This window comes from Apteryx rowi, unplaced genomic scaffold, assembly GCF_003343035.1.
Source record: "Apteryx rowi isolate R43461 unplaced genomic scaffold, aptRow1 scaffold_144, whole genome shotgun sequence".
Lineage (NCBI taxonomy): Eukaryota > Metazoa > Chordata > Aves > Apterygiformes > Apterygidae > Apteryx > Apteryx rowi.
This window is the reverse complement of record NW_020447686.1, coordinates 28023-46611: the sequence shown is the minus strand read 5'-3', so window position 1 is coordinate 46611 and position 18589 is coordinate 28023. Positions and strand designations below refer to the sequence as shown.

Genomic DNA, 18589 nt, shown 5'->3' with positions numbered 1-18589 from the left:
GCTGTAAAACACAGTAATTGCGAATCTCAGCATTGATAAATTCAAGTAGGAGATGCAGAGGAATCCCTTCTTTTAGGATTAGTTGCTTTAGTTACCTCATGCCCACAGGAGCTTATCAGATTGACAAGTCCTTTCCGAACATCAGGGGGATGGAGATTTATGCAGTCATGGGTCCATTTGGCCCACTCTGTTCCCAGAGCAGTGAGACTGTGAAGATCACCATACAGCTCAACCACAGACTCCCCAAATAGATTTTCCAAACTTTACTGTTACTTTATTGTATTTTGACATAATTCTTTTTTCTTTAAGCCATACGAAAGCCTCATTCTACCCTCAGGTGGATGCAGGACAGTGAATATAGTAAAAAAACAAAAGAAAGAATAAACTGTTTATGATTTTTATGGTGCTATAATTAAACCAACTGTCACTGCCTTCAAAAAATAGAGGGAGGTGAAGGGGAAATCTCTTTAATATCTATTTTTTAGTCAAAGGAAGGAATAACTTGATGGRCATAAATGTATTATGAAATCATTATTTTGTAAAATACTCCATCTTATTGTTAGTCTACCTTTGGCTATGCAAAGTAGAGCAGCAATACAGGTATTGCTGCTACATTTCTAAAGAAAATGCAGGTGCATGTTATTCTATGTTTATGGGGAAACTGGCATGCTCCCTTGCAGTCAAATCGTTAGTTTATCTTCAAGGTGGGAGTACACTGTGTGAACATTTGGAAGAATTTGCTATGTAACGTATAAGTTTTTGTATATATGGCAGGACCTTTAGTGCTTGTTGCTACATTGGCAAAGCTGTCTGTGTAGATGGACTAGCTGCACTGGAAATTTTCTGGCACAGTTGCACCACTTCTATGTGTTCCATGAACTGAGGGTGCTAATGGATGAGTTCTGATGAATCTTTATGGCAGCTGAAAATATTATTTCCACATCCTTTCTTGGTGTTCTATTTTTGGCATTTTTTGTATCAGGCACCAGAGTTTTGAAAACTTGTTTTTTTTTCCCTACCAACACTGACATTGAAGAAGCTGAGGTGCTTTTCTGGAGATGAGCTGGAGAGCTTTGGCAGAGAGCTGAAGCAAGCAGCTTGAAGTGATGGTGTCTTAAATTGCTGTCACAAGACTTGTGTGAGTTTGTCCACTAGTGCCTTAAGCTGACAAAAAGTCTTTTCTGTGAGCTTAGCTAGAATTAGCAGCAAGTCATGTCAAAGAATGCACCCCTTTTCTATTTAGGAGGTGGTTTCTCATAGCTGAAGAAGAGTGTATCTCTCTTGGTTGGTCTTAATTTATTGGTGATTTATGGCTTGCAGAAAACAGCATGCTGAGTTTTGTGTTCAGGTATCTTGTGATCTCACCACTGAATTAAATTCTGCTTCAGATTGTGTTACTGGGAGAGAATTGGATGAGGTGAACTAACCAGGGAAGTGGAGGAATAGCCGGTGGTACTAAACTGCTGCTTGTTCAACATAAAAGAACAGTTCTGTGTAAGGTACAAAGGTTCAGAGCAGTCAAAGCTAAGAGGTGCCTGTGTAGACAAGTGGCAATTTGTAAATTCTGGGCATAAAGAGTACACATTTTGAGAAGACAAAGTTCTAGACTGCACCAGGTGAGGTATTTGCATTAGAGTAATATAAATACAAGATGATGTGCAACAGAGTCACTTTTTAATAAGAAATATTGGTTGTGTCCACGTGGGGTATTACAGCTCTACAAGATTCGTTTAACAAATGCACTGGTTGCAAACGATTCATTTCCTGAAATGTCCTGTAGCGTTCCTTCTCAGGTGGTTCATGAATCTCAGTCCTGGATGGAGCTATTCCCTTCTCACTCAACTACCTGCTTAGATGGGAACAGGGAGTGAACTGGGCACTTTGAATATCTGTGCCACAAGGCAATGAAAGGAAAAAGCAAGTTGAGCAAGGTGTCCACTACATGCCTTTTACTGAAAAGCTGGATGCTTGCTAGTGCCCTGAACATGATTCCCATCCTCTCCTGTGACCTCCAGCCTGAATAAAGGTCTCAGTGTTTTCTGACAGGAGAAAGTCAGAGGAGCAAGAGATGGACAGAAAGTGTAGGAGGTGGCAGTTGAGTACTGGAAGTAGACTGTGAAGCTGGAAGCCTTGGATGGTCTGTTCAGACAGGAAAAAGTTTGGATCCACTATCTTGATGACCTCAGGAGATCCCATGTTTTTGATGGTAGACATGGAGAGCAGTGTGTGGAGAGGAAGCAGTAGAGGGCAAAGCTTGAATTTGCAGCCTGCTAAATGCCACTGCCAGTATTGTGGGAGAAACTGTGGAAACAAGGTATGTTCAGTCTGTGACTGATACAAGGGGGAACCTTCTCCACAAGGCTTTTTGAGATTGGAATACAGTCTAATAGCAGAAGAGAGAACTGTCTTTCCTCCAAGTAGATGCAGGCACATTATTTAAAACGTGGTTGTTATGAGGGAATGAAGTACCAGTTTTCAAGTTGTAATCTGGTGTTATTTCTGAAATGGTCAGTTCCAAACTTTGTGTTGGTATGCTTTGAAATATCAACTCCTTCTTGCTTCCCTCCTCCTTTTAAAAATTAATTCCTTTAGTGTTCAGATCCTTGGGTGCTACAATATTAATAGATCTATACCCTTGTGTCTGCCCTTCTCTCCCCTCCTTCCTCCTAATGCAGTATTTCTAACTTTGTGTTTATAAGACAGCTATTCATCAACTTGATATATACTGAGTTGCTGAGCTAATAAACCTACTGTAGTAGAGAAGAGGTGGGCTGAGATGAAAACCCAGATGGTTCATGGTGAATTGAACCTAACAAGCCTTTGATGTAGCAGAACTGATGCTCTGCATTTGGTTTGGGTCTCTCTGCACTGAGCTTCCTAGTGTGTCTGTAATAGTTATTATCTGGTCTTTTCTCCGTTGCCTGAAGCATTGTAGCACCCCATTAACTAGGACAATAGGAAGTTGTCTATGTAGATCTTCTGCTATTATATTGTCCCTGCCATAAGCTGCTGACTGTGAAAACAGTGGCTCCTAAGCATGTTGGGAGCTCTCAGCTCTTAAGAGATCATGAATAGACGTTCCACAACTTGAGGACAATATCTTTTTTCTTATGTTTTAAGGTGCTCTGTGGTCAGGTACTACTGTTACATAAACGCACAAAGCTCCTGAAAGTTACTATTTTTTTTTATTGTTAGTGACTATAACTTGTTATAAGACCAAACTATCTGACAATCTTAATGTATGCAGCATACACCTCAGAAGTGAAACATTAAGATGCAAATTCTAATATAAGGTATTGAATGTTTGCCATTGTGCTAGGGTTGGTATCAAGTAAACTGCCCATCAGCTGAGAATAACTTGTTATTAAGCTGATCTAATTGATCGGACATCTAAAGGCATCTAAAATTGGACAGAAATCAATGAAATGAATGAAATTGAAAAAACATGCAAGGCTAGCATGCCTATTCTTTTGATGGTTTAATTACAATGCTATAATCTCTATTTAAAAATATTTAAATCATTTTTATGGCTTTTTTTCCTGTGACAGAAAAGACACAAATTATCTGACATATGCATGCACTTGCTGGTATGCCAGTATCTTTCACTGGAACAATTCTGATGGAATTGCCTTTAGCTCTGTGTAAAATTGACCCTTGAGAGATGTTTAAAAAAAATGTATATACTTGCTCATTCAAGTCTATTGCTAGCATAGAGAAATAGGAGAAAAAAACTCAATTCAGCATTCTACCTACATATAAAGTATTTTATGCTAACCTGTTTCCACGTGGATATTGGCAGAGTTGTCTGCAGGATTCAGACAAATTTTATTCCCTTTATTGGCTTATTATCAAGGTCTTTAAATATGTTGAGTAAGAGACACTACTTTCATTCTAATGTTTCATCAGGGTTTGGTTTAAAGAACACATAATGAAATTTTCAACTGCATTACAGTTTAGCTAGCATATCTTTGTAAATCACTTGTGGCTATTTCAATTGTGAGTTACCTGGCCTCTGCTTTCTCAAGGGATATTTCTAACTTCCAAGCTGGAATACTTCGACTTTCAGCTATTTTTCTTTGGCCTGGCTTTGATTTATACAAATGCTAATTATAGAGGCTTTGAATCTGTGTGCATACATAGTTTTACAAGGTCATACACATAATGAACTGGCTGAAATGCTGCTTGTATTTCATTAGGTTGTTGCATAAACAGATTACTGTATTTTCTAAACATTGTTTCATTAATAAATTTGTTTTCCCTCTTTTAAACTTAGAGGCAATGCCTGCCTAGGGTTGTTGATTTTCAGTTTGTCTCCTAAACTTAAACCTTCATTGTCTCTGCAGGCATCGGAAGGTGTCACCTTCATTGGACCTGACACACATGCTATTCAAGCTATGGGAGACAAGATTGAAAGCAAATTGTTAGCCAAGAATGCAAAGGTCAACACAATTCCTGGCTTTGATGGGGTAGTCAAGGTGAGAAACCGTTTAACTACTTCTGCCCACTGTAGAATCAGTGTCTAAATTGAAGTACACTTTTCGAAGGTACGATGAAAAATGTAATCATAARTTCAACTTCTTTTTTAATGAGATATGCAATTAAAAATTGTAGGGTACAGATTTTTACTAGCAAGAGTGCTTTGGAAGGAGAAAGTTATAGGAAGAGTGCTTCATAACAGACAATGTATTAAGGACTGCTTGTAAATGTTATGGAGTCTCTAAAATTTTGTTCTTAAATTTAACATTAAGGCAGGTAAGTGTGTTTAATATATCAGGTGTTGCATTTACATGTATGCCTGCATGTATGCTTTACATTTCTCAGTTCTTCACTTTTGTTGGCCAAGACCTTGGCATAAAGTATTGCCAAAGTTAACATAACACGTAGCGAAATTTTTCAATAGCAATGAAGTTTGCTACATGGTATGGAGTTTCCATTTTATGGTCTGGGGTGGGGAGGTGTCTTTTTGTCCAAATCTACAGCTCCTATTCTCTCTGGGGTTTTAAAGGCATGATTTCCAACAGCTTTCTAAAATATTTTGGTTATTTCTTTGTATTTTGTATGATGAAATAAAGTATGTCTTGGTTTTGGTTTGTCTTACGCTATAGTGATTATGCATTGGGCTCTTCTAAGCTTTCCAGTGTGTCCTGATGTAATCAATGCTGATGTAGGTATGATAAACTTTCTTTTTCCTTTAAAACCTTAAGTGTATATGCCTAGATATTCTGAGACTTTGATCTTCTCGGCTGAAACTTTTTGTGCTTGACACTTACCTTCAAGTTAGATTTTTTCAAATAAAATTTGAGAAAAACTTTGAGTCACCGGAAAGGTGAAAAATCTATTTCAACAATAGCATATTTTAATGTAGTTGGAGAAAAGCTTTTCAAGTTTCATTTATGACATTGACATTGACCTGTGATCTTCATAAATCTTATTTGCATGATGAAATAGGGCATTCAATATAATTGGGAACAACTGAGTTTATTAATGGAAGGCAGACTGTACTTTAAGGAGCAACATATACCAGGACAACAGCGTTCAGCATTGCATCAGTTAACTTAAATTTAAACTGTGCCAGGAAAAAAAAATTTAATAGAATGCAAAGTGAGTAACTTTCCACAAAATTATCTGTTCCTATGATGATGTCTGGAAACCTTGGCTGGCGAGAGAGAATGATTAAAATCATGAAATGGCTGCAAGGTCAGAATGCACTAGAGAACTCTTTGGTACTTGTGATAGAAAATTTCACATACCACAGCCATGCGCTAATTCTGATTGTCTTATAAAAAAAAMCCTGAAGATAGTTGATACAAAAGAACACTAATTTAAAAATCTGTGGTGGGCCTGTCAAATCAGAAAAAGAGGGTCCCTAGACACTGCCAGTGTTATAGTTTCCAACAGGAGGGATCTCCTAGATGAAATGGTTAACCAGTGCTTTGGTTACCCGTTCTAGGAAACAGAACTTCTGATACTTGATATTCTCATCCTTGCTATGGATCTAAATATGTGCTCGTGTTTGTCCTCTGCTCTCCTTTCTGTGGTATTGCGGCTTTTGCTGGGATGAATACCTGAGCAATGAGATCATATAGGATGGCTGATTTTTGATTAGAGCTTGTTGTACTGTTCTGCCAATTTGGACCAAGATATGAAGGGTGTGGTATCAAATACAATCGAAAGAGCAGTCTGCGAGAAACTGGAGACTGTATAGTGTTTCTGCCATTCTGTGGGAGACCTGTTTTAGTCACAGAGTTAGGAAGCTTTCAAAATCCTTTCGGGCTCTTGTTTTTGAGAAACAGAAATTTTACAAATCTTAAGAGGGAGTTAAGTGTCTTCTTGATACTTGAATTGGTTAGAGATGGCTTCGTCTTTCCAATGGAATCTAATAAAGCTTGGAAAGAAACAGCTTTCATGCCTGTGTGACGACAATGACAGAAGTTAAGAAAGATCAATTGTGCATCCATTCTTTGTGAATGAATAGTTAAAGTGAACATAAAGGATAACTTCTAGTGCTTCATTGTTCAGTTCAGGACTGCACTGAAAAACTTTGTTAATTCAAGAGTTGTCTCTTTATCTGGCACTTAAATAGTGCTGCAGATACACAGATCCTTCACAAATAAAGGACAAGTTTTTTCCTCTTCATTATGTTGCTTAGCATTTAGATGTAATGAACAAACGGAGTTTCTAAGCTCTTGTAATAATGTCTTGGAGAAGCTATATGCAGAGAAATTCCAAGTCAGTAGAAATTACAATAGAAAGGAACCCTTCAAGATTGTACTTTAAGAAAGACCCTGGAAGGAAGAGGAGGATGCTTGGCATAACAGACACAACCAACTATTTACATATTAGACCAAGAATGTAGTTAAGTGTGAAACTGAGAATGGAAGAGAGATGGAATGAGAATAGAGAAGGTAGTTTGAAGAGTAATTTTCTTCTCTTCCCCAGTTCAGTTTCACTAGAATAGAGCAGTTGACTGAGGCAAGGGTTGCCCAATGCATGTATGTAAGGAACCTGAATCTGATGCTCTCGGCTAAGGGTCAACAAAAGTGTTCAAAAAGGAGTTCAGTTCAAAGCTTCTAGCTGCAATTAGTTTCCTAAAACTTGATTAGGATAGGTGGTGATCACAGTCTTATTAAAAAAAAAAAAATTAGTGTTAATCCACATGAGCAGTGGCTACAGCAAAGTGAGAGCTGAAAAGATGTAGAGTCTCTAAATAGTTAAAAGAGGAATAAGTGACAAGAAGAAAGTGGAGAATGAGTAATGAGTTTGAGGAGATATGGTGGTGAAAAATTGGCAGAGGAATGGAAAGGGAAGAAAGGTTTTGTTTTGTTTCACCATGTAGAGCCAGTTTGTTTTTATGGTTGGTATAACATAGCTGCATATTGATCCAGAAGGCTGATCGTCTCTGAGTGACTTCTTGGTTTCATTGATGTCTGTAGATATGTTGAAGGTTTTCAGCAAGGCTATGAATTTACTGTATTTAAGTTTTAGGTGTCTGTTTCAGACATTCTTGTGTTGGGGTCTGATATTAAAATGATCACTGAACTGCTGGAGAGATTGTTGGAGCTTAGTCATGACATTTTATTTGGAGATTCTCCAGACCCAACATCCTCAGCTGTGAAAGCTATTATGTAGCTCTTCATAATTAATGGTGTGTTATAGCTCTAGAAATCTCTAAACTTCATCACGGCAGTCCTCTACATCAGAGTAGCCTTGCTTTCCCCCCCCCCCCTCCACCTGCTGGTACCCAGCAGGGACATGTACGTGAAATTTGCAGGTTAGAAAATATTATTGTAAATGAGAAAAAAGTGTTTTATGTCTTTTTAATTTAAAGATAAAATCAGCCATTCATAAAAACACAGTATGTCTTTTTTTAAACTTTTATCATGTTTATAAACTTGTAGCATATCTTGAATATTTTTCATTTGTATGATAAGATTGTGGTAGAATTATATAATTTTTTACAATCTCCAGTTTATTTTGAGAAAATGGTAGTGTAGCTAATGTGTTTTTACAGGAAACAGTAATATGTCAATGAGGGCTTTGCAAAAGAGAGAAGAAGTCCATTAAATTACTTTAAAATGCTCTTAATACCAGTGTTTCCTTTGTGTGTTTTCCACATATGTATGGTCTTGTGTGTTGTGCAGCATCATGACATTTAGTTTTTTTGGCCCCTATAGCAAATATGTCAAGTATCTATCATAAGTACTCTGTACCAAACATTTACAACAATTGTTGTAAGTTTTTTATAAGCACTCGCACATCACATAAACATGCCAGCAGTTTAACTGAGATGCATGGTATCAAACTTACTGTTTCAGGGAAAGAGATCAAAAGATTCTTACCAAAGATTTGAATGTCAGTTGTTTATGATTTTTTTCTGAAATTTTTTTGTTTTTAAAGTACAGCATATCAGCATGTTTTTGTTTTCTATTTCAGAAGTAGTCTTTGAAGGCTAGAGAATTTGAGTATACGTAGCCAAGATCCTGAGTTCTAATACATTAGAACTGTAAAAGTAACAGATGTTGAAATAGTGTAAATTAATGATAGCTGTGCTAGGCAGATGTCTTAAATCTGTTACCATTTCTTTCAAGCTAGAACTGAGACAATTAGTGCTTCTGATATGATGCTGTTTCTTACTTAAAACTGTTGTATGCATGTATAAATACTGTGGCTGTGAAAAGTTATCCTATAATGATTTGTAGCTTATCTTCCTGTGGACTTGCAATGTATCAGTTAGCCACTTGTTTGCAGGTAACTAAGTGAAAAAAAATTGCCTTCTTTGCTTCCCCCTTCCTAATTCTATTTTGCAAATATATGACTGAATTTGCAAGAGAAAAGAAATGTAAAAGTTTCTTTCTTGACTATAATCGTGGCTCTTCATCAGTCATCACTCTTCCTGCATTTTGTTCAAGAGGCTCTAATTGTCTGCATTTGGCAGGTTTAACACTTCCTGACAGAGAGGCTATTAAGGGGAAGTATTCTCGCATAACTGTCACAGGCAGGAACAAAGAACCTTCCAACTCAATGTGTGGAAACCACTAACATTCTTAAATGACCCTTTTCATGCATTTTTATCCCTTTAAGCTAAAATTTGGAGGGTACAGGGTCACGGAAAGCAGCAAGGTGTAATAAAACAGTAAACCCTGATTTTTGGGGGATTTTTTTTTTGCTAGATATATCTCTGACTTAAGAACAATTGTTACTTGGAAAAATCTCGTTAACAGATGTGACTGGAGTAAAAAGACTTAAAACTGATGTTGCTTTCAGGACTGCTTTGAACTTAACAAGCACCGATTTGTGGAGCAGACTAGCTAATGAAAGGAAATTAAATTTTCTGACAACTTCCCCTGCCAGCCCCCTTATTCTTCGTGGGGCTGTTACTAGGTACTGAAGACTTTTAAAGAGGATTTTGTTTTATTATCAGACATAAATGAACCAGGTATGAACATTTCTTATGTATTTTTTTTAAAGTTCTGACCTGGGTGCTTTTAAAACGGATTGCCTTGAAAGCTTTAAAAGTATCAGGTTTCATTTTAATGTTCATAAGTCAGCCCCCTTAGCTTCAGACGCACTTAGCAGCTGGTGGTTTCCAGACATTACTGCCTTCCCTACAAATTTTTTAATGTATGTCACGGAATAGTATAAATATTAGCAAATTTGGATGGAATTTTCAAACTTGACCCATGCCACTGTTTAACCTCTTTACTTTTTAGTATTGTATTCCTTTGAAAGAGCAGAATTAACTACTGCAGGAAAAGAGATTTGGTTATTAAAACATGAAAAGTTCAAGTACTTCATGTTTTAATCTCCAAATTTCCTGGGAACTTTTTTCTGTATTATGTTTTCTCTTCCATGGTTGTAGTGACATGAGTCAGCTGAAGCAATAGGTGGCAACAACAAAAGAATTTTTCTAATTGTCATACAGTAGTATCTACAAACTCTTTGTGGAAACTGTGTGTGAATCTTTTCATTTCAGGTAACTTTAAGAGTTTAAAATGATGCATTTAAGTGTGTGGGGTTTTTTTGTCTTTAGGCTAAAAAAAAGAATGTAAATGAAATGGTTGTGTATTTTTTCTTAGTAGAAAGAAAGATTTCATCTTTAAAGTAGTGCTGTAAGATTTCCAAAATCTGAATCATTCCCCAACAATAGAGAATCAACTCCCCCTACTGACAACAACCAGGAAAACATGACAAATACCTGAGAGGACGGAAACAAGCTGGCAGTGGACAAGCTTTAACGATCTGATTTATGGTCCATTATTGATTGTAAACTTCTAAATTCTAGCATTAAATTCCTACGACTGCAGAAAATCATTTTGCGATCCTGGCTGTGTTTCCTGTCAGCTGATTCCTCTTTGCTTTGAGTTTCTCGGTATAATAATGATGAGGTAGAATTTACATTCCACTTATGGTATTAATTTTACATTCCTCTGGCTGAAAAGGGTCAGAAGGTTGTAAAATCAAACATTAAATGAATCAGAGGAGACAGTAGTGCAATATATGACTGCCCTCAGGACATAGTGCAATGGCTGATGGGATTAACGTTGGGTCTCATTTCCTGCTTTTACAGGATGCAGATGAAGCTGTCAGAATTGCAAGGGAAATTGGTAAGTTCTTAAATTAGCTATGGTGGGATTTGTGTGCCTCTCAGCAGACATGGTTGACTAAATTGAATGTGTGATAAGTAATCCCTATAGAACAAATAATGTTTTAATAGTTTTTAAGTTCCCCGTTGCCTATAGGGCTGGAAGATTCTAGGCATTAACACCCTGTCTCTTAAATCATCACATTTTAGCTCAACAAACTGGGCTTTAGAGAACAAGTGCAGCTGTGATTTGCAGAATGCATACAAGATGTGGTAATCAGTGGCTAGCTAAAGAAGGAGTTTTTTCAAAGTGTTACCTGCAACTAGACAAGGTATTCTTTTTACAGAAGTTAGGCATGGTACATTCCTGTTTATGTGGGAGCTGCTGACACCAATGATGTTATGATCTTCATTCTTCATCACTCTGTGGGCTGCAATTAGCTTGAATGTCATCCAGACCACCAACCTTTTTTCTGTTCTAAGCTTCCTGAAATAAAGTCACTATTCAGCTTCTGAGTATCTTACAGAATGGTGAAAAGAGCAACCAGCAAACTGCCTGGGACTTACTTTGATGAAGGTTAAGTGTAATATGTTTAATGAGCTTTGGCTTTTATCTAGTAAGGCTTAATATTAGGGGAAATATTTAACCCTGTGCTTAAAATTACATGTTCTTAAATCCTTTCTAGAAGGAGTGTCTAATGCAATAAGGAATTTTTCATTTTTGCCTTTTTGTTTTATGAGACAGCAGCCATGAAGATCTTTAGGATAATCATAGTTGTATGATTCTAAGGATTTATCTGCATTTGAAGCCTCCCCTACTGATCTAGCTGCTCAGAGCCCCTGCTACAAATACATCTCACCTGTGCCAAAAGCTGTGGCTGTGCCTTGTGTGAAATAGAAACTGGGACATGCACTGTTCCAGGTGACTTTTTATATCAGCGTAACTTTATTTGACTTTGAGTTTAAGTTGGGGCTCTTGCGCTGGTGAGAACTGCACTGAAACCCCCCCCCCCCCCCCCCAGCGTAGGCTTGACTGACTCTTAGGATGACACAACTGAAGTCAGCATTTCTGTGGGTTAGCCCTGTATGTCCCTGTTAAGAAATCGGGCAATCGCTGCTATTCAAGCAGAAACAAAAGGGAGAAGTTATCAGTCAAATTAGAACCTTAGGAGAAGTGGCAAATTTTAGTGCTTAAGAAAAGGCATACAGGGTGCATGAGAGCTCCGTTTCTGTGGTCTTTCTTGCTGTTGATTTTTAAAGATTTCCTGCAAGTATTTTTAAGCTGACTTTTTTGATTAGTATAAGTAGGAAGGCACTCAGTGACTTCCTAGACACCTTTTAAAATGTACTCTTGCTTAATTTTCTTCTTAGTTCTTCTGGTGTTCTGTTGACTGGTTCCTGTCTTTGATATCAGCAGCACTTTGGAGGTCATTATATAAAGTCAGTCTTAAACCTGCAGATATTAAAGCCAATTACAGACAGCTGGAGGGTGTTTTTTCTTGAGATGGCAAATTCTTAAACTATTTGCATACAAAAAGTTTGCAGTATGATGCCATGTATTGAAAAAAGTCCTTTCTAACACCCGCCCCCCAAATGTTTTGACCAATTGATCAGTTCAATCAAGCCTCTGTCTAATGAGCAGCAAGGTTTAAATGGAGGTACAGTACATTCCAAATACAAACCAATCACCTGTAATTTCAAAGGACCTAAACCAGGGTGAGATTAAAGTCTCTTATGTACATAATGCATCTGTCCTCTTATGTAAAAAGCACTTGATATGTGATTGGATACTTTCAGGTTACTATTAATTTCACTTATCTAGAGTCTAACTTTTCCAAGAATACTTAAATAGTTATAGAAAAAAAAATCGATGTGGGTCAGTGTTTAAAATTGTAAAGCATTGCATAATGTTCCTCCACTGCCTGTGTTTTTCCTGCTCCTCCCTGCTGTGTTCTGGCCAAAGGCTTGGTAGCTGTGGAGCATGGGGCTTCAGGGTTGAAACACTGTCTAGGACTATTTCAGTGAAGACTATCTAGAGGCACAATTTTTATAAGCATGAGAGTTTAAAAAAGCAAAAACAAAACACCCCCCCGCCCCCACACCTTTTCCTCTCATTTGATTTGCTCTCTCCCAAGTTGGCAACATGGAATGTTATAGCAATATTGGGCTAAGTCAGGAATTGGAAGCAGTTTAGGCACAAATGGCCGTATAGGCTCCTTTTCTGTAGTCTGTCTTCTTATTTGTGTGAACCATTCTTCTCTTGTCTTTTCTGTAGTGTTTAATCCCATTGACTCTTTGCCCATGTCACCTTTAAGTCCATTTGTAAGTTATATACTAAGAACTGCTAGAATCCTGCTTTCTGAAGCATGGATGAGACCCAGAAGGTTTTACTTTTCAGTTTGTTATCTAAATGAATTGAGCAATTGTGAAGTGAAGGCACTATAAACTAAGTGAAAGTCTGTGCAAAACTAAACAGGTACAAAACATGTTTTTGTCATGTTTCATTTGGCCTATGGGTTTAGCTGGTGCTAGTGTTGTTAATAATGAATATTGAAAGGAATCTGCTATTGCCGGATCAATGCGCTCTGTAGTCCAATACCTGCAACTTTATAAAAATGGTTTAACATCTGAAAACAACACGATGGTTAAGGGCAGGAATTAAAAGCTGTGGGATACCAGAAGTCTGTTTATTCCTTTTACTGTTCAAATTCTGAGGATAGTAACCACCCTGAAATCAAAACAGTCTAACTTAATAGCATTTATGTAACAGCAAAAGTTTGTCAGATGATCTTCAAATTTGGCAGATGCGTACCTTCCTACCTTTTGAGATCATGTTAGACCCATGCTCCCACGTGCTCCAGATGCTTCAGGAAAAGCTGCTGAACTCTGGATCAAGAGTTAGGTTTATTCCTACATGCAATTTTAGTCTCATGTAAATTGCCTAATTGGAGGGAAGGGTTGAAAACCTAACACCTACTCAGAAAAAAAAATGCCTGCTTTGTGAAGCTGTTCATTGCTGCTGTCATCGGTCATTCTCATAAATGCTGTTGGTTTTAAATTATACGCTTGCATGCCTCTCTCTCCCTTCCTGCAACTAATCCAGCCAATCCATGTGAGTATCTTTCAGGGATTCTGATTGCTGCTGAACAGGGCAAAAGTGGTCAGRCGAATGGCAACTAATATCAGCATCCTGTGTCCAATGCATGTGCAAAGCTGCTTAGATTGTACAAGGGCTTCCTCATCTCAGGACAGAGCCATCCTCAGTATTGGCTGTAGAATTGTTATGTTTAGCCTGGGTCAGTGCCTCAGAAAGCAGTGTGTAAAGTCATATTTGGGCAAAAGTGAAAGTCCCCTTATTTTCAGGAGGCTGGCTATTTGACATCCTAACTTGTAAAAGACTGCTGAATTTTTTTTTCATTCTTAACCCAAAAACCTATGTGTTTCTTTTCAAAACAGGCCTTCTGTTGATTTTTTCATCTGTTTTTTTTAGCTGTACTGTAGCTCTATGGAACCTTACATATAAGTATGATTGACAGGTAATCAGTATACATAAAGTTGTGGAAAAAGTGTTCCAAAACTTGGTGAGTAATACCAGTAACCTAACTCTCTCATGTATCCTGTCTCATAATTTAACCAAGTGAGTTAGGATATATGAGCTTTTATATTTTGTAAAGTGTAAAGACTCACTACCGCTCATGGATAGTATTCCTATTTTACTTCTGAAATGAAGAACAGTAAGTTATGATGAGACTCTACTTACAGAAGTAAAATCAAAGAGCCATTCAAGAGACTCATATATTAGACTGAAACTGTTAGCTTCATTGATAAGAATTTTTCAAGTTTTTGTGACATTGAATAAGATTGATTAGTGGAAATTGCCATAGTGAGTTTGCCATAATGAGGCTTAAAACAATGCTTATTTCAGACTTTCAGCCTCTGAGTTGGAGAGAGCCACCAGCTGGTGCTAGTGTTGCCAGAGGTATAAATACGTTTGCTAGTGCTATCTGTTTAAATCTCACTACTTTCATGAAGATTATATGGAATGTGTTTTTTGCTGTATTTCAGGAGAGCCAGCTCCACTTGTCTAGGAGCCCGGCAGTTGCCAGGGATCTGGAAGAGCAACTACAGCATAGATAAATTGTTCGTGTGTAGATACTGCATTACATGATGTTGAGTTGGACATCACCATTCACTGCACTGCAATCTAGAATTTTGTACATGCCCATTTAACTCTGGATTTGTAGGGGCCTTGAAAATACTTAATATAGTTCTTGATCAGACCCTTGTCTATCTATGACTAATCCTATACCCCTGAGTGGGCAGCATCAGATATTTCACAAGAAAATGTAAGACAGTCTAGTAAGCTTGTTTGCACAGCTGTATTTGGTTGTACCCATAGTCGTATCTAGTAACTAGAGATTACTTTAGACTTTAAGCATGAAGTTTTATAGCCTTTTTGTTGCCACTGTCTATAGGGACTTGAGATTTGCGCTATGCGTTTGCTTATCTGTTACCTTTCTGCGGTACTTAGCCACAGGAACACTGTAGCATGGGATTCTACAGCCTAATGACATGTTAGGTGGGAAACTACTTTATTGCAGTTTCTTTAGTAATTCAAAGTTCTCTTGCATTTTGCTTCTTTCCTGCCTTCTAATCAACATTGCTCTATTATGCTTGTATCATGCCCCTTCTGTGCATGTCCACTTTAGTTGTCTTAAGTGGTAGACTTTCCAGATCTTGGGTGGTTTTTTGTTGTTGTTGGTTTTTTTTTTTGTTTTTTAATCATCGTCTCCTGAACATCCTTTCAGTCAAATGCCTTTGTGGAGGAGGTGAGGGGTATCACTTTAGCCAACAGAGTAAGACCCATGTTGCAGAAAGAAACTGTAAACTTGAGTTATATATATGATAGCAGGCTTGACTATTTCTATTGTGAGGCACATTCAGATATCCTCTTTTGTTCCAAGATTAGAGCCTTTTATAGGAAGATGCATTCATTTTGCAAGGACTGACTGATTTTTCTTACCAGAGAATATCAGCTGGTGTAATGTTTGGTTTAATGTTATGTTTTCCATTAAAAGTGCTGGAGACCAAAGATGTGAAGAATTTTTTATGCTATTCTAGAAACATCACAAAAACTTTCTAATCAGATTCTTAATTTCCAGATTTCCATAGATTGATGTGGGAGAAAAGTGAAATGCACTGATGTGAATAAGAACTTGTTTTAGGAAATTGTTTTGAATTAGTGTTGTACTACAAGATACACATATTATTAAATCTACTTTAAAATTACATACTTTCTTACCATACTTTTTTAGCTTTCAGAAAATGAAGGCCTTGATTCTGTTTTGTTCCAAAAGTAAAATATTACTACTTTTATGCAATGTTGTCAGATTATGCTGCTCATTTAAAAAAATTTTTTTTTCCTTGCATCTTGTCAGTGTGGGAGAAATGCTTTGTTTTATCTTCAGTGTGTAATGATAATCTGTTTGCTTTGATTTTACTTGTCATTGCTTAGTATCTGAGCAGCAAAGCTCTTTGGAGATGCTCTGTTATTTAAAATCTACTGCACTATTGACCAGAAATGGTGAATAAGGTTTACTGAATCTCTTGACTAATAGTTTATGAAGATCTCCTTCTGCTTCCTGCTAATAAAATGTTTTTTAACTTTATCACAGCAATAGTTTATTTGAGTAGTAGAAAAGGAACAAAATTTTGCTTCTAAAGAAAGTGAAGTTAAAGGTCAAATGCTTTTATTCATAAATCATTTTGTTACTTGGGAATAATTAATTCAGTGTTTTTCTTATATTAATGAAATAGAAAAGACAACCTTTTCTTGTCTTCAGAAATCACTGTACTGACAGCTAAGTGTTGAAAAGAAAAAATCTCTCCTTCCAAACAAGTAGCATTTTAATAAACCAAGTTATTGTCTCCTGGCATTATTGGACATGTGGTCAGTTGTCATGTTCCTATGACCAACTGATCAAAGTTTGAACTTCTGTCTAATTGTTCCCCGCTGTTAGGCTACCCTGTCATGATCAAGGCCTCAGCAGGTGGTGGTGGGAAAGGCATGAGAATCGCTTGGGATGATGAAGAGACCAGGTGAGAWGCTGTCCAAAAGCTTGCCTTGATGAATGCTGCAGTTACCAAAGTCCCATTAAGCCACTGAGAGCTGACAGTTGAGCAGATATCAAATGTTAAACAGAAACTGGATAGTATCTGTTTTTCTCCCTTTGGTATAGTGTGCAGTACACTTCTGTTTGCATGTGTGTATGTAGAATTAAGTTTTGCATAAAACTTATAAAACATCATAGTTCATTATTTTGGGTACAAACCTTATAATTCCCTATGACTGTAAGTTTGTACTGTAAATAATATTTTATTGTTTGCATTCCAGAATGTTGACGTATAAATAGTCTGTGCATTTAGTAGAATAAACCATTTGGCCATGGTTCACAAACGTTAATTTTTGAACAACTAATTCTGTTAAAGTTGATGGGACTGATTATTCATGTGTGGAAACACATATAAAGTGTTTCCAGAATGTGCTCTAATAAATTGCATACTTCAGTGTTTAACATATTTATTTCTGCAAGCTATTGTGCATTTGCCTGTTTGTTTGAAAGGGAGTGTTTGTTTAAACACCCAAATTTTCACATCTTTTAACGGTGTGTCTGAATTCCAAACCCTGCCAGATACTTGTTGACTGGAGTTGTTTTAGAATCCATTCTTCTCTGGTATTCTGGCAGTGAGGTGTCTAGTCGCAAGCTCTTGTGCCAGTGATGTTACAGAAAAATGCATTTTGGGATTTTTCAATGATTTGTAACAAAAAGTCTATTTGTTGTGATCTAAAATCAGATAACTTAGAAATATTTTCCTTCTCATGTGAATATGAGAGCACACACATCTGGAACTAACTCAAAGTACATTTCTTTTTCATTTGCTTAAATGTTAGTTACAACTACGATTTTTCCTGTCATATTTTTGTATTGTCTATTAAATTTATTTTAAGTCTCAGAACCTAAAAGCTGTAAGGAAGAACAAAATGAATGATTAGCAGTTAAATTTTAATCTGAATAAAACTTTTTTGTGTACCTTGCTACCTCTAGCCTGTTTATATTCAAATCTAAATAGGAAAATAAGGATTTGCACGTTAGAATGAGGATCTAGAATAACCTACTTTCTTACAAGGWTGCTTTGTTCCCACTGCTTTGGAAACCAAAATTACTCCCTTGATCTTATTCAGTCAGCAAGTACATCTGTTGGACTTGAAAGAAAGGCATTTATTTCTTGTTTTGCTCAGAAACTCTCAAAGAAGTTTGATTAAAGTAACTGTCTAAAAATTGAGAACTCAGACTGAAATCATGATTGCTAATTTGTTTTGAAGAAGTTATGGTTATTGTTTGACCAGAAAGTCACCTGATAGAAATGATGTCAACAGAAACCAACTAGGGATGTTATTTTGGTACACTTAACAATGAGATTACTTTGATCCATATTAGAGATGCTTGCCTTCTTTGTGGAAAGCCTCTGAAATACTCAGTTTCTTGGTATTTGCCAGTGGTGCCCTTTTAATTATCCTCTTAGTTATATTAGACTTGTTTTTACAGTAACTTTATAGAATAATACCTAAGAAGTGGTAAGAGAAAGAAAACCTAGATTCATTGAGTCACAGATCAACAGTAGTTACTGACCCTGTTTCAAGAAGTGCTTATTTTAAAGTTTACAGGCAGCAATGAAGTCAAAATTCAGTAGGCAAAATATTTTTTGCAGGAAGATAAAGTGAGATTAAGAGAACTGAAGATAGATTTGCTTCCCGTTTAAGTATGAAGCAGAGTATTTTGGTGCTTCTTGAAGAAATCTTTCTTGAGGAAATGTGTATGAGGTTGTGAAAGATTTTTGTTGTACATGTCCATTAAGCGTCTTAGGGAATTAAGATTTTTTCCTTTTTATGTATCTAAAGAAGAACTTCTGACTGAGTGTTTTGAAGGTGACTCTACTTATTACTGA

General features: G+C 36.8%; 1 protein-coding gene across 1 annotated transcript in view; it reads left to right on the top strand.

The window, feature by feature from the left end:
- The window catches only part of LOC112962233 (propionyl-CoA carboxylase alpha chain, mitochondrial-like), a 115872-nt gene that overhangs the window by 73601 nt on the left and 23682 nt on the right, over positions 1-18589 (top strand). Inside the window, exons 4-6 of the mRNA XM_026058212.1 lie at positions 4344-4475; positions 10568-10604; positions 16603-16681. Coding sequence (XP_025913997.1) covers positions 4344-4475; positions 10568-10604; positions 16603-16681 — 248 coding nt within the window. The remainder of the gene's footprint in view (positions 1-4343; positions 4476-10567; positions 10605-16602; positions 16682-18589) is intronic.